Consider the following 16298-nt stretch of genomic DNA (forward strand, 5'->3'; position numbering starts at 1 on the left):
ACTCTCTCCCTCATTATCTGGTCGCCCGATTGTGGGCCTGCCTGCCATTATCCGCGATGGATATAATGTCAGGCCCTTGAAGTGTCCAAAAAGACAAGAGTCAAGAATAAACAAAACAATTTTTTTTTAATTTTAAATATATATTGGTTATCAATTAGGTGCTTATATGTTATTGCTTACATTATATATTTTTAGTGATTAAAAAAATTAATAAATATTCTTTGAAAATTATAATTGGTGTAACTTAATAAAACAAGTAGGAATCTGCCCAAGTTGTCCAAGTGAATCCATGAAGAGCAGGATCAGCATTTGGATTGATACTTTGATTAACCACAGGAATCTGACTTGCATTCCAAAATTTCAATCGTTCCAGCATATATTCCACAACCTACAAAAAAAATTTTTTAAATTATTTTTTAATATTGACAAATGTTTTACAAAGAATATGGTTAAATACAGAGTTATTAAAAATAAAATTGCTTTCCTTACAAGGCTCTGTAGCACGTTCTAAGGCTTCAAATATAATGAAATTTGAAATTATCTCTGAACAGTCTACCGGAATTGCTGAAACGTGTTGTGCATGGCCTAATACAGTTCTTCAGCTGTGCCAGAGTGTAACATCTTTTCCGATACACTCGGTTTTTCAAAAGTATCCATAACTCTAAATTAAGGTGTATCGGAAAAGATGACACATTAGAACAGCTGAAGGACTGCATTAGATATCATGTTCTAGCAATTTCACTTTGTTCTGCGATAAAAAGTGCCGTTTTGCAAATGGATAAGATTGTTGATAAAATGGAAGACAATTGAACATTCGTAACGCTGCTCAAATAAATTGTATAGCCAAGTGCAGTCTACTGGCAACTTTTTGTACAGTTTTCAATAAACAATGTTCTCATTTGTCCCGTGGGGGGCCCCGGTAGTTTCTTTTCACACTTTCCTATCTCCCTGTGTTTCCTCTTCTACCTAACTTCTTACTTTCCTAATTTCTTCTTTCCGTTTCCTACAAGGTTAAGTCTGTGTTATAACGGATAGCCCTTCTTATCTTTAACATCAAATCAAATCAAGTATTCAATAAACGGCCAGTGAATCATTTAAAATACTTGTTTAATTTCATTCTATTTAGAACAATAGAATGTGCTCTAGAGTCCTGTTCGTAGAAAAACTATAATTTTAACAACCTTGTATTTGAATTTGTCATTTAATTTTTCTTGTTTGATTAATTTGAAAGTAAGCAAATTCGGAATTAATGTAAACAAATAGAAGTTACTTGTTATTAAAATTAAACAATTATATATTACATTTTTAATTATGAATCTATCGCAGTTTTAAAACTCCTTTAAAAATCATAATATTCAAGACGTCTTTCAAACCATTTTTTACATTAATTTCTTAAAAAATATGTAGGTAGTTTTAAAAAGTAGATTTTTATTATTAGATATATTAGTAGCCTGTCAATTAAAACTAAAAATAAAATAATACTGTAATTAAAACTCTGACCTTTATTCCAAAACCGAGACCGAAACTAAAATTAAAATGGAAGCAATTGTAACATAATATTTCGGAAAGTGTGAATAAAGTACTCGTTGCCGTCTTGATTGATTTGATTATATTTCATCTCGACAGTCAGAGTTGAGTCTATTTATAGCACTTCTTTGTAAAGTGTTAGTTTCAGTTTCGGTTGGCGATGAGGAAGATTTTACTTTTAAATGTACAGTACAATATGTATAGGATATAGATTAGATTTTCAATAAGCGTTGTTTATTGTGAAATTCTCCTTAGCTCATAATTTTTATATACTATATATTGAAATATGCGTGTCAATACAAATATAAAACAAATGAACATTGTAATAAACATATTCATAACAAACGAAAAATTTTTGGAAAAAAGTATTGAAATATCTCAATTTATCAATATAAAAAAAAATGGTTTCTTGTAATTTTTTAAATTTTGTATTGGCATTTAATTGAGTTTGATTTTGATATAAGCTTATGTTTCGTTATAATTCTGAAAATTTTATTTCGTACAATGCATTGATAAATGTAATTTTACTGCTTTAATTTTTTCACTCTCATTAAACATTTCATTTATTAATGCCATTAATATTAGACACGAGAAGAAAATCCGAAAAATTTCATGTGGCCAATCCACTAGTGAAGTACACCCACGACTAAACTATCAGTGTTAAATGATTTGATGCACTTGGTTGACGGTATGTTAATAATTATTAATTTCATAATAATTTGCCAATATTTTGTTTGAGCTATTTTAATTTAGTGATTCCCAGCAAGCCCCAGGAATTTTTCACAGGATTTCAGTTCCAACTATGTCACTGTCTTGTTGCCCCATTATGGGCTTTCCGATTATAGAGAAAATAACCTCACAGTGCCCACGGGGTAGAAAAGTTTTAAAAAAGTCATTTACTTCAATTAATTAATTTTGTGTAATATAAAATAATTTCTTTTACCTTTGGTTGTTCATTTGCAATATTTTCCAGTTCGCAAGGATCTTGTAATATATCAAATAAGCATGGGGCTAAATTAGGATCACAATTACTGTTATTCCTTTTCGAGTCAGAATAACAGTTATCTCGCAATCTGATGAAAAACTTGTCAGTATTGTAGAGTAATCCTTCCTTTTCAAGAACTTTCCAAGAATATGAGGAGCGAAGTAACTTTTCGTAGCAGGGAGAAAAATAATCATCGTCTCTCCCGGAAGGTCCGTACCACGCATTGTATTCTCCATTAATATTCGATCCATTTACCAGTTTGTAATTTCGAAATCGAAGAGCCGAAGCGCCGTCAATTGGATCTATGTTATGAAGAATTTCTTCTCGAGATGTAGGTTTGCCGTGAACTAAAACCTCCCATTGATTTATTCCATAAATATCCGTCAAATCTCTAACATCACCACCTGATAAAAAGTAAAACTTAATAAAGTGGGAAATCAAATATAAAGGGGAGTCGCGAGAAGTAGCATGAAGACTTGTGATATCGAGAATCATTTGGTGACTCTATAAGTGATGTTGTCATCTGAAGAAATAGTTAAATTTTTAATGTTTATTTGTTAAGGAAAACATTTAGATAAGAACTCTTATAATAGCATTTAAAACTCCGAATAAATAAATAAACAATGAAATAATTTACAATTATAAAGTTTAAATCTGATTACTTTTATAGCTGAAGAACAGAATCGTAATATCATCTAGTTTCTTGAGTTAACGCATAAAAGTTCTCCTAAACTTTCCTTGTAAACTCCTATTAAGTTGGCAGACAAACTTGAGAACGAATTAGAACAAAATTGAAAATTAATGGCTAATTAATTTTTATTTAAGTGCTCAGTTTTAAAATTGAATGCATCATTAAAAAAACATAATTATATATATATTATTTATTCTGATTGATTAAATAAAAGTTAGCACACAAACGAATAATGAGCAAAATAAATTATAATTAAAATCTTCATTAAGTCCGACCCCATTCGAGACACGATTTTTTTTCACATTCCTCTCTATCTCATCCCCCTTGACCTTTAACTAAATAAATTTAATATTATCAGTTCTCCTAATACACATTCTTCCCTAGCGATCAATGAAAAAAATGACTTCCAAGATTTGTACATGGTCTCAGGAGCCTTGAAACATCGAGAGATCAAAAAAATTCGCGAGTTTTTTCTGTATGAATGAATGTTGTATAAGTGTGAGGGGCATGATTTTGTTTATCCAATTTGAAGCTTTATAACTCCTCTGTGTATTGTCAAAACTTCCTGAAATTTTGCAGAGAAGTTTGTGTATTAGGGAGAGTGATGCTATTAAATTTTGGTGGTTAAAGGTCAAGGGAATGGCGAGATAGAGAAGAGATTGTGTGTGATATTTCGAGTAGAACCAAACTTAATGACGATTTTATACGTTATTAGCATTTATAATTTTTTATAAAACTAGTCTCTATTCTGAAAGTTAAGCTTTCTGCCTTTTTAAATAATTAATGATGTAAAAAGTTTTTCAATACTTTATCATAACAGATTGTGCTACACACAGTTTTTTTAAGTGTTGTTTCCGGGAAAGTTACGCATCTCGTTGCTGTAATTTTTAGATGTTTCCTTCAAATATCTTTTTTTAAAGTGCGTATTTTGTCATGGTACTCCCAGTTTCTGTCAAACATCACCTTCCACGTTCCATCTTTGACAAAATTAAGTACTGTTTTTCTAATTTTTCAAATAGGAAAAATATATTCAACTGTCAATTTCGAGAAGTATGATTCCTAGATACTTTAGATAAAATGTCAATACATTATTAAATTAAATAAATTTTATTTAACCAGATATTCGCTAAAATAATATCGATCAATAAAAACATATTCACGAAGCCAATCAGCATTAATTTTATCATCTGACGTTTCCATTACCATCAACTTTTTTGGAATGGATAAATGACAACTAACAACCAAGAAGCAAACTCTATAACAATTTATTTATTTCGTAAAATTTCATATGAAATATAACCCAGTTCCGTTCATTCCTTTACTCCTGTCCATAACAAATGTGTTGATAGAAGTAAAATAATTATTGGAGTTGAGTTTACTACTAAACTAATCTTTTATGATATAAGAGATACTGTGATAGCAGTATAATGTCCACTTGCTTACTTGATATTCTGTAGATATCTGTCAAGTAATGCATACTTGATATCCTGGTACTTTGATTATATTTGTAATCAATTACATTGCTTATTTCATAGCGAACTTCTGGTAATCTAATTTTTAACTGTAATGTCTAAAATCCTAGTAACTTTACCAGACAAATTTAGCTACTTCATAAGTGCACAAGACTTGACTCCTACGAAAGAAAAGACGTTAAACAATTTGACAACTAGATTGCTTGCTTAAAATACAATTTCAAATACAAGGCGAATCGAAAATAGAGCAAGTACCATTTAAAGCGCATAAAACCTGCGATATGAAGAAAAACAGTTATGACAAAAAGGACATAAAAGATAGTGAAGTAGCGTGTTATAAAAGCCACATTGCTAAAGCTTGTCCTTAGAACAACAACAAAAATGGGGAATTTGTAAAAAGGACAATCATATTGAAAAAGACTGCTGTTTAAAAGCTTGAAGACTGGAAAATGAGTACTTTCCGTTCTTCAATTTCTTGTGTTGCTTTTATTTCCAGAATACATAATGTATTAACATCTTCGAAATTGAGTTTGGAACATTGAAAATTGTGGAACATCTTCGTTATAAAACAAATCATCCCTAATGTCATATGGTTTATCATTTTTTTATATGGACAGTAAACGTTTCTTCACTGTAAATCTGTGATATTTCCATTCCCAGTGATATTACATCAGTATTTACATCTTCAGCCACATTTCTACAAAGTATTTTACATTTTCAGTAATAAAATCAGTGCTCAACAAAAGCGTATGCTGTCTCTATATCATTTCTTTCTTTTTCATTTTCAACTTACCGGTAATTTTCTTTATAAATTACTCTTTTACTTATGTCAACAGCAGATTATTATATCGAATCCGTGCAATCGTTCTATATGTAACTAAACTTATATAAAAACATATTTTTTGAAATAAATAAGTAATCAGCAATTAGCCTAATTGGTATAAAATAAATTTTTCATTAAGTATTTATTTTGCCTATTATTTGTTCTACTGTCTGCTAACTTTTATTTAAGCTAGCAGAATATATAATTCTTTTTAAAAATAGATCAAAAGCACTCAATTTTTAAATTTGAGTACTTAAATAGAACTTAATTAGCACTCAATTCTCAACTTAATTCCAATTCATTCTACTAACTTTTGTCCGCCGCCGGCTTAACAAGAATTCCTTGTAATCGTGTCCGATTATCTCAACTTCTTATTTTAATAACTTTTTGTTTACATAAAATTTTTTAGTCACGCAACACCGATCATTATTACTTAAAATATTTTCATATAGAGATAATTTTGTATAAACCGTTGTATGTTGTATATATTTCCTATAACTCTTCTTGTTTATGCAACATTCCACTACTAAAAATCTCTAGAGTAAAGCAATTCCAATAATCTTAACATCTAAATAATGAACTTCAGAAATTTCTCGTTAGTTCGAACTTCCAGGGACGAGATAATTGCGATTTCGAATTATCCGAGATGTACTGTACATATTTCTGTACAATACATCAAATTTATATAACTGACATAATTTTTTAAGCAAAAGGAATGCGACTACGAATACAGAACGCTATTTTCGTTAATTAATGATAATATAAATAAACTGAAGGTAAAACAGCACGTGGCTAGTCAGAATCTCTCAGGTTGCCAAATAAGTTTCATAAAAAGTAGGGTAAAATTCCTTGAAATGTAGCCCATATTATTTTTAAAGTCGCCCAAAAAGAAGTCAGTCACCCAAATGTAGTAACTTAGAACCCCACAAATATTTCAATCTGCTTGCTATTTATAGCTCAATCTTACAGTGCCGAAACCCATTCATATTTTATGACAAAAAATTTCATGGATAAGATGTCATCCGAAAATGTGTTACTGTAAAAGCAAAGCCATATTGACTAGATTAGAATTGTTCTCGGTATATTGTTTTCTTATAGTATGGAGACACTTCGATCTAAACAAACGAATTAACATACGTGTATCACAGTTCAAACAGAATTTTAACTTCGAATTTCGAACTAACCAAATTGCTTAACGTGTAAATCTTTATATCGCCGGCCGGGACAAAAGGACGGTAAGGAACTAACGAGATTTCGAACTAAATGAGTTCAAATTAATGAGAACTTCCTGTATAGGATAGAGCCTATAGTTACAGGCTCAGAAGTCGGTTATTAACTCAAGGCGTCAACAAAATCTTCGTGCTGCTTTTCGCGAGTCACCTAATACTTAAATTTAATTAATATTGCATCCTGCAATTAGTTGGCAAAACGTTAAGTAACTGTTGTAATAAAAAGAAAAAAATATGACAAGATTCCCTCTGTCGCGTAGCAGCAGAGTTAACGTTATTTTTTTATTTTTTTTTTTTTTAATGTAAACAACCCGCATGCAAGTCAGCCAAGTCGTTTTCTCGTGAAGTCCACGTGTAAAGTTATTTATTTCAATAAAAAATAATAGTAACTCAGAATACCTGCAGCATGATAAAATGTCGGTAACCAATCAGTGATGTGAATTAAGTTCCTTTCAATCCTCGGTTGTTGCTTGAACAGTTTACTCCATATAAGTCCAACTCCTCTCACTCCTCCTTCCCATAAAGTTACTTTATTTCCTCTTAAAGGCCAATTTGAACCAACTCCACCTCTCAAACCAGCAGCTTCTCCACCATTATCCGTAGAAATCACAAAAATAGTATTATCTAACATTGAATTATCTTGCAAAGCCTTAAAAACTTGTCCAACTGATTTATCTAATTCTGAAACCATTGCTAAAATAATAAAAGATTTTTAAAAATTGTATTACTATGTGTCAACAGTTTAGTTCGTTTGATTAAATCTTTTAGATAACACTCCACATTCAATTTAATATTTTACGCATATTTAAAACAAATTTACCTGCAAAAGTTCTTCTTTCTGGGTTTTCTATACATGAAAATTTGAAGACTTCACTTTGAGGTGCTTGAAATAAATTATATGAGTTTCCGGTGTGCACAGCATTAGGTGCTAAATACAAAAATAACGGCTAAAACAATAACAAGCGTATGCATTTATATTAATTTTATATTTTACAAAATATAAAAATTAATAACTTAAAATACACAAATTGAAAACCTTTTCTTTTTCGTGATTTTTAATAATATCGATTGCTCGGTCTGTGAATAAATGAGTAGCATAAATTCCTTTATATTCTCTGGCTACTCTTTCATTATCTCTTAAGGAATATCCCAAGGCAGACTGAAACACAATAAAAACAAAATAGAGTTACTTGATAATAATGTATTGTGAAATATTATATTTAGATTTCTAACTTTGAAATTATACTTAAACTACCTCTAAAGAAGAATTTTCATAAGTTTCATATGAAATATACTTGTAATAATCTATTCCTCCTGTCCAAAACCCAAAAAACGAATCAAATCCTCTTTGCGTTGGAATATATTCTTTTTTGTAAAATCCTAAATTCCACTGAAATGTAATTTTTCATATAAAAAACTATAATCAGTTTTATGAATATATCAATGATAACGAATACTAATAATTGACTATTTTCATTATAAAAAATTAAATAAATTTTTTGTACAGTGTATAGTATATTTTCATAAAGCAATATTCAACGTGTGGTCCACTTTGCCGCATTTTTGATGAATTTGAGCATGTTGGATAACCAGTGGCAGACTGGCCAGGGTGTCAACTTGCCTGATGGCCAACTTGCCTGGTAGCAAGTGTGCTCCCTTAAACAATATTCAATATGCTAAAAATGTTAATGACTATTTTTAGCTTAATAATATAATAGAAGCTCTAGCTGGAGTCAATTTTATATCGAGCTTTTGCATACATTTCAAATACAAGAAATATTTTTAATTGCTTCGGCTTCAGTTTGAGAGTGCTTCATCACTCTTCACATTATGCTGGTTGTGTTTTAAGTGTTATTTTTATTATTATTTTTGTATACAGTGACCCTATGCCTTTTAATTTAATTATAAAAGATTATACACATAGTAAGGATGTTAGGCAAACAAACACTGTCTTTTCGAGATAATAGAAATGAAGAGCTTATATTCTGGATGAGATTCTAAATCATGGCAATTTTCTAGCTACAGTGTAGTTGATGCCAAACTACGATCCGATTATGGTAGCTCACATTTCTGCAGTACAAAACAAGTCTATAAAAAGAATCAAATAATTAGAACAATAAAAACTCAATGTAAAGGTTGTGGTGGACTTATTCCATACCTGACAACTAATATCATAAATTATAAAAAATACAAAAAATCGTATTTGATAGAAGTCATGAAGTTTCTTAAGCAAAATAATCTGATTGGTGGATGAATTATCTTGTGTTCTTAAGCAAAAGTATTATTTTGCTTAAGAACACAAGATAATTCATTCATCAATCAGTTTTGCATTATTATTCGGTACGTGCTTAAAAGTGTATTCTGTGAGCGACCACATGTCAATTGAGTCAAGCAATGATGGTACAGAACAGGGCCTTTTCGATCTATTGACTGAAACATTACAGCATCTTAAAATTGATCTCAGAAACGTTTATCTGACAGTACAGATGGAGCTGCAAGCTACCACAACAGAATGTTACGTTCCTGCAGGGTTTTTTTCGATTTGCTCCAAAGTTAGCAATTTTTGGAAAAATATCATACAAGGAAATGGCTGTATGGATAGAAGATTTTGAAAAATATCTTGCTTGTTAGGTCAAGAAAAATGAAATGGTTAAAGCTTATAGGTGAGACAGGATAGTCATGAAAATCCGAAGCAGCAACAACTATATTTGGCTATTTTGATGTTGCTGTTGTCAGTACTTTAGTAAATCTACCATGTGCTTATCGATGATAAAAGATTCAGACAAGATTGATGCAAAAACTAAACACGAAGCACTTCAAAATCTAACATTTGAAATAATATTTGATTGCATTTACTTACTTGTATATGTTATGGACCAAGCGATTAATAGGGCATTATGAACACTGACTAAAATGGGCGGGCAGTCTGATAAATATTGATTAATTTATTAAATTGACCAAACATTATGAATGCAGCTACATTCTCTTTGGGCAATTTGATTTGAAAAAGAAACTCCACTTCTTTCATTAAGAATTGTTTATTTTTATGAATTATTTCAAAGTATTTTAAAAACAACATGCAATCTTTTTAAAAGTAAGTAATTTTAACCGTATTAATTAAATTAATGTTAATGAAAAGGATTATTAACAAATGTATACTTCAATCAAAAACTCAACTTACAGGAAACTTCTGGAATTTCATTTTTGGTATAAATTATGTAAAAAATTGACTGTTTTTTTCTAGTTTATTTATTCGAGCAATTAAGATTTTGATGACATTTTGAATTACATAATTTTATTTTTTCTATATAGCGTCTACTAGATTTTCAACCAATTTTGCAACAGCATCGACTATAGCCTTGGCCTCCAGAAATTGATGACATGCTTGCACATTCTCTAAGCGAAATTTCTGCACCCGGTACATTTCCAACAGAAATGAAATTTCTTTTGCAAACAGTAAATTGGTTTCTGGAATATAATAGATTTAATATGCCATATTTGGTATTCAGTTTGTAAATGTTTTTATCTTCAATTGCAACATCTAAAATATTTTTTCCATCACTGCGGGCTCGATCTACATCTGGTACACGAATCCTTACTGTATCACCAACATTAGCTGCTGTGTATTTGGAATTCGATGTATCAGTCATTTTTTTCTGCTTGCTTTTTAAGATTAGACAAAGGTATTTTTCTTGTTTTAGACACACTTCTTGTTTTTTCTTCTATTTTTGGATCAACTGTTTGGATTTTTTCTTCGTCATTCACCAACTCTGTATTAATAACATCCTGGTTTTTGGAAATCAACATAATTAAGAAAATGTAAATCTTTGAATTTCATCAGTTATATTGCTATGTGAGGGTGGCATTATCAAATAATCTTTATAATGTTTTTTTGGACGATACCTGATTTTTCACAGTTTGAGCGATTTTGACTTACTTCGTCGATAGTTTTAAAATGAGTCTCTAGATCCTCTTCCGTATTGACATTTCACACAAGTTCAAATAAATTATGATCATTTTTCTTTTAATATTTTTATAGTTCATATTTAATTCTTTTTCCATACGGTTTCTACTACCATGGCCAATAGCGATATGGGCATCATGCAATATCTGAAATATTTCTTCAATGTGAACGTAATATTTAATCGCATTATCTTATTTTACAGGCACAATCAATTTTTCCATTTCTCCAATAGATGCAACGTCATATCTACTTTAACGCTGATATTCTTCTAGTAACTTCAAAGTCACTTTGATTTTTGATTCTTTCACTTTTTGTGTCATTGACAAATAGGCCGATTTTGTAGAAATTTGACTATTTTAATCTTTTGCATAGCATACATATTTGAAACCATAGCCTCGTTGTTAAGTTATTTACAGACAAATGGTTTATATATACTTACTGCGTGGAGTTTAGTAGATCCGGATTAGGGATGGCAATTGCTGGATCCCTCATCTAGCAATCCAGCTGGATCCAGCGCATTCTTCGGCCTGCTGGATCCAGCACTTAGTGCTGGATCCAGCGCTGCGGATCCGCAAATACTCAATTTACTTTCTAAATAATTGCGCAAAAGTCTACGTCGTGGCGTTGACGCTTTGCTAACTACTAGACTGCTACTAATTACTTACTCACTACTTTACTAACACTAATAATTAAATTATTTATAAATAAACTATACCTTAATCAATCCAGCAAAATTTAATAAAATAATAACGTATTCAATCGCTTTTAACGATCTTCCTCAGTTACAAAAAAATACAACATTAACTATAGAACATAAAATGTGTTTGAAATAAATATAAAAATAATAGTGCTTAATTACATCCCTTTTTTTAAACAAGATACATAGATGTACTGCCAGGTCTGATAATTTTCGTATTGTATACCGACGTAATCCCACTGTTTTCAAACTTTTAAGAAACGATAAAAAGAAAGAGGATCGGAATTCAACAACGGGTATATATTCGGTGCCTTTACACAACCAACGTTTCAATTCCAAGCTTGTTTATGTGGGTGCAACGATGCGCAGTTTAAAACAAAGGCTCAAGAGCACAAATATACAATCAGTAAGAACCTTGACAACACTGCGCTGGCATCATACGCAAGACAGAAGGATGTTAACGTCCAATGGGATCAAGCTGCAATTATAAAAACGACGACGAATAGGCAAACGGTCAAACATCTTGAGAGATTGGAAATCTGCAAGGCGCACATGACAACTGGTTGTATAAACCATAGAGATGCGGACTCATTGTCTACCATGTGGAGATCCTTTTACATTAATTAATGTTATTAACGGACAATGCTGGTTTCGTTGGATCTTATATACAGGGTGTTTTTTTTTTAAACTGACGGTACTCAGAGACATCTGTAGAGCAATCTAACAGCCGGACTGTCGCCAAATTTGGGAGAGTGACTAAGGACGACATGGGAAAGAGACTCCGCGAAGAAAAAAGTAGTACCCAAATTTGCCTGTAGGGGTGGATTGCTCTACAGATGTTTCTGAGTACCGTCAGTTTAAAAAAATACCCTGTATATATTTTTTCCGCTATTTATTTTGTTTATTTATCTATATTTTGTCCGTTTGGGCGTTTTCCGTTAATTTTTATATTTATTCCGAACACATTTGAAAACGTTGAACGAAACGATTGAAAACGTTATTATTTTATTAAATTTTGCTGGATTGATAAAGGTGTAGTTTATTTAACTTATTCTACTTCCAGTACATAGTTTTATATACTTATAAATAACTACAGACTAATATGTAGAGCCTATATATGAAAACTGGTAAGACTGATAGCCACTTAGCCACTGATTATCCGTCCTTACATTATTCTAATCTTATATATAAAATTCTCGTGTCACAATGTTAGTTACCGTACTCCTCCGAAACGGCTCTACCGATTTTTACCAAATTTTATATGCATATTCAGTAGGTCTGAGAATCGGCTACTATCTATTTTTCATACCCCTACACCATTTCCCCCTTTCAAAAATATATTTATATATGGATTAAGGCTTTTATCTCCAACAGATGGCGCTAACTTCCGACGACCTAAGTTTGCTTTTCTGTGAGGCATTATGCTTTTCTGTGAGAATGGACTGAAGCAGATCATTTTCTATCTATCTATATAAATAAAATATAACGTTCGTTTGTTCCTACCGATTCCTTTGAAATTTTGACACAACGTTGCATTCGAATACGCACGTGTTTTTATATAATATACATGTCGAAATTCCCCCCAGTGGGGGAGATGGACGGGATTAAGGCTTACCGTGAAGAACTCGGCTTCTATTATACTATTTTACATGCGGTTTTTTGCGTTTTTAATTGCGTTTTAATAGGTTACGTCAACAGAATATACACTAAAAAGGGATTTTTCGATATTCCCCAGCGGGAAAAATGACGGGATTAAGGCTTACTGTGAAGAACTCTGCTTTTATTATACTATTTTAGATGCGTTTTTGATTGCGTTTTAATAGGGTACGTCAAGAGAATGTACACTAAGAAGGGATTTTTTGAAATTTCTCCCCACGGGGGAAGTGTTATACATTTATAATAGATACATTTTGAGCCACAACAACACGTGGCCGGGTCAGCTAGTATATTAATATAAATTAATCAGTAGAATTACCTTTGCTATTATTTAACTTAAAGATTGCATTATAATTATAATCTAACTAAACATTTAGAGTTAATTATCTCTATCCAAGTGTTAAACCGAACCAAAGTTAAGTTTACTACCTAAATGTGTAAGAAGTTTTACTGATTTATAGTGACCAGTCTAAATAATAAAAGTTTCTTAAGTATTTTTTTTAAATGTTTTATTTTATTTAAAACAAAAAAAAACATAAATTGCAGGATAGATAGATAGACAGACAGATAACACTTTATTGCACCAAAAATACATCCGCGCTGGATCCAGCTGGGATGATTTCAATCCATCAAAAATCCAGCTGGATTCAAAACACTGCTGGATTGCAATCTTTAATCCGGATACAACAAAGTTGAAGGAACAGACAATTAACAATGTTTACAGTAATGCATTAGAAATTTTAAATAAATGTAATGACAAGATTTCAGTTAAATATGGATGTGTGGATAAGCATATACAAGTTACCATGCCAAACTTCGTTTCTTAATCTTTACTCCATCTTGAGATATTAATCGAAATACACACATATACAAACACACACAAACACATACGTATTCAGGGAATTTCCTCTTTTCTCACTTTTTTTGAGTTCAGTGTGTCTCAAAACGTCGAAATTTGCAAAAAATTAGAGGGTCAAATTTGACAAAATTCCAGTATTTTGAAGAAAATAATTAATTAGAAATTGTAACATCGAAATTTTAAATATTTGCCTGGAAATTGAATTGATATGTATAAATTTAATAAAATGTGAATTAATTTGTAAATGAGTAAATCTCACTAATTTTTAAGAAGCACGCTGTATTCATTTTAAATGATATAAAATGGCAGTTAATAAGGTAAAAAATATTTTCTTATATGTTAAAATTATCATTAAAACAAACCTTTCCAACACCATGACTTCGATAACCAAATTTTTTCAAATATTCAGGTATAGTTTTCGCTTCTAATGGTAATCCAGCTTGCTGAGCATTAAGTAGTACCGAATGCTGAAGACCTAAAGTATTTTTATATCAGCGACTTTATTTATTAAAACTATTTGTGGAAATCTTGAAATATTTATTCTATAATATTTAAAAACATTTTTGTATGTTTAAATACTGATGATTGAAACATATTTCTATGAACTTTACCTAAATGTATTGGATGTTTTCCAGTAAGTAACGCAGCTCTTGATGGAGTGCAAATGGGTTGAACATAATAATTTTCTAAGGCTATTGAATTGGCAGCCAAACTATCGATATTTGGTGTCGGTATTTGTAAAGAGCCATGAAACTTACGTCGTTCCATCCCTATCCATAAAAATGTTATATTACTATTTAAAAGTATAATAATAATAATAATAGTCGAAACTTTTAATTGATATAATTATTTTAATTAATACTACATAATTGAATGAAATACTTACAAGATCGTCGATGAAAAAAACTATAATGTGAGGTGGATTTCCTTGGATGTAAGGGAAAAGATTAAGTATAATTATACAGAAATTCCATTTCATTTCGAATGCCATTGGTCCACAAAGAATCAGCTTTGAAAGAATGTAATTCGGCAATATTTAATGCGTTCAGTTGATATGATATAGGAAATTATTTTCTGCCTTGTTGCTCTAGTTTATACACATAATAATTGCATTAATGACGTGATTACGTAAATTAAAAAGTTGATTCTTTTGTAATAGTCATAATTACATCTGTGTTATAATTTTTCATGTACTATAATACTTTATTTTTAAAAAAATAAAGAAAAATGTACGTTCTTTTCATCAAAACATGTCAGAAAAAGAAATAATATTTCATGACTTAATCGCTTCGATTATGAATCGTTTCTAGTAATAATCTTTTTTACAAAAGCAAAATAAATTATACAATATATTAACTACACATACCATAGTTTAAAGAGAAAAAGAATATGATAAAAATGAGTGTGGGGAGAGTTTATTAATATACAAATAAACTAGACGGGCAATTAGATGATAATTACCTATTATCAAATTAATCTTTTACGTAATATTCACCTGTCCCTGAAGTTTACGAAAACTTATCAAAAAACAAGAAAGACGATAGAATGTCGGATATGAAATGTGCAGGGTATAAGCTACTGTATACTCCACTGAAAATCTACAAAAGTTCGACGAAACATGAACTGAGAATATTAAAATATTACGGACGGAAAAGTGAGACTAGTAGACTTAATATCTAACTGTAGCAGTGAAAAACAATGTGACTATTTCAAGCTAACAGGGCAAAGCAAAATCAAGAATTTGAATAACGTCATATCTAGAACAGTAAAACCAGAAGAAACCAATCCTTTCTAATTAACAACGTATATAGACTCTATGAAAGTGCAAGTCAAGTACAGATAGTTTAAAAAACCCAGACTTGTATCCTATATATTTTTCTTCTTCTAATGTCCAATTATTTATAAACTATATCGTTTCTTAGAAACGACTATAATTTATAAATACTTTTAAGTTTGGCTGTATTTTTTCACCTGTAATTATTCTTAGAAGATCAACAGAAATTTATTCAGAGTTATCTTTTATCTTTGACTAATCATAAGGTATTGTCTGACATCTTAAATCTTAGAGTGCGGTTTTGTGTTAAAGTGTCTGATCTACTAAAGTCCATAGAAAAAGCCATACCGAAGCTATAAAAGCTACCTTTATCCTCCAGAAATTAAATATGTACCAAGTTATTAATGTAGATATAATTTAGTTTTATATGATTTGTTTGTACCAGCTCCCTAAGTTGTACTGCTGATCAAAGATTTTAAATTTACCGTACTAAAGTAAGGTAATGTGTGCTTAACATTTGAGGCTACCAAATATAAGTACTTACTAAGATATAATTTATATCTTGAATTTATGAAAGATTGAAAAAAATTTCTTGTTTAGATTAGATGTTATTTTCTCATT

At 30.5% G+C, this 16298-nt stretch overlaps 1 protein-coding gene across 1 annotated transcript; it reads right to left on the minus strand.

Annotated features, from left to right (window-relative positions):
* Window positions 1-243: 243 nt before the first annotated feature.
* On the minus strand, window positions 244-14970 carry LOC136977789 (arylsulfatase B-like). The gene is given in 10 exon segments (XM_067273354.1): window positions 244-388; window positions 2471-2916; window positions 7127-7420; window positions 7548-7674; window positions 7764-7886; window positions 7983-8117; window positions 14266-14378; window positions 14515-14655; window positions 14658-14673; window positions 14790-14970. Coding segments are annotated over 10 exon segments (1644 nt in total). The 5' UTR covers window positions 14895-14970; the 3' UTR covers window position 244.
* Window positions 14971-16298: the final 1328 nt, after the last annotated feature.

The sequence above is a fragment of the Centruroides vittatus genome, unplaced genomic scaffold (assembly GCF_030686945.1).
Source record: "Centruroides vittatus isolate TY-2023 unplaced genomic scaffold, ASM3068694v2 contig_474, whole genome shotgun sequence".
Taxonomy (NCBI): Eukaryota; Metazoa; Arthropoda; class Arachnida; order Scorpiones; family Buthidae; genus Centruroides; species Centruroides vittatus.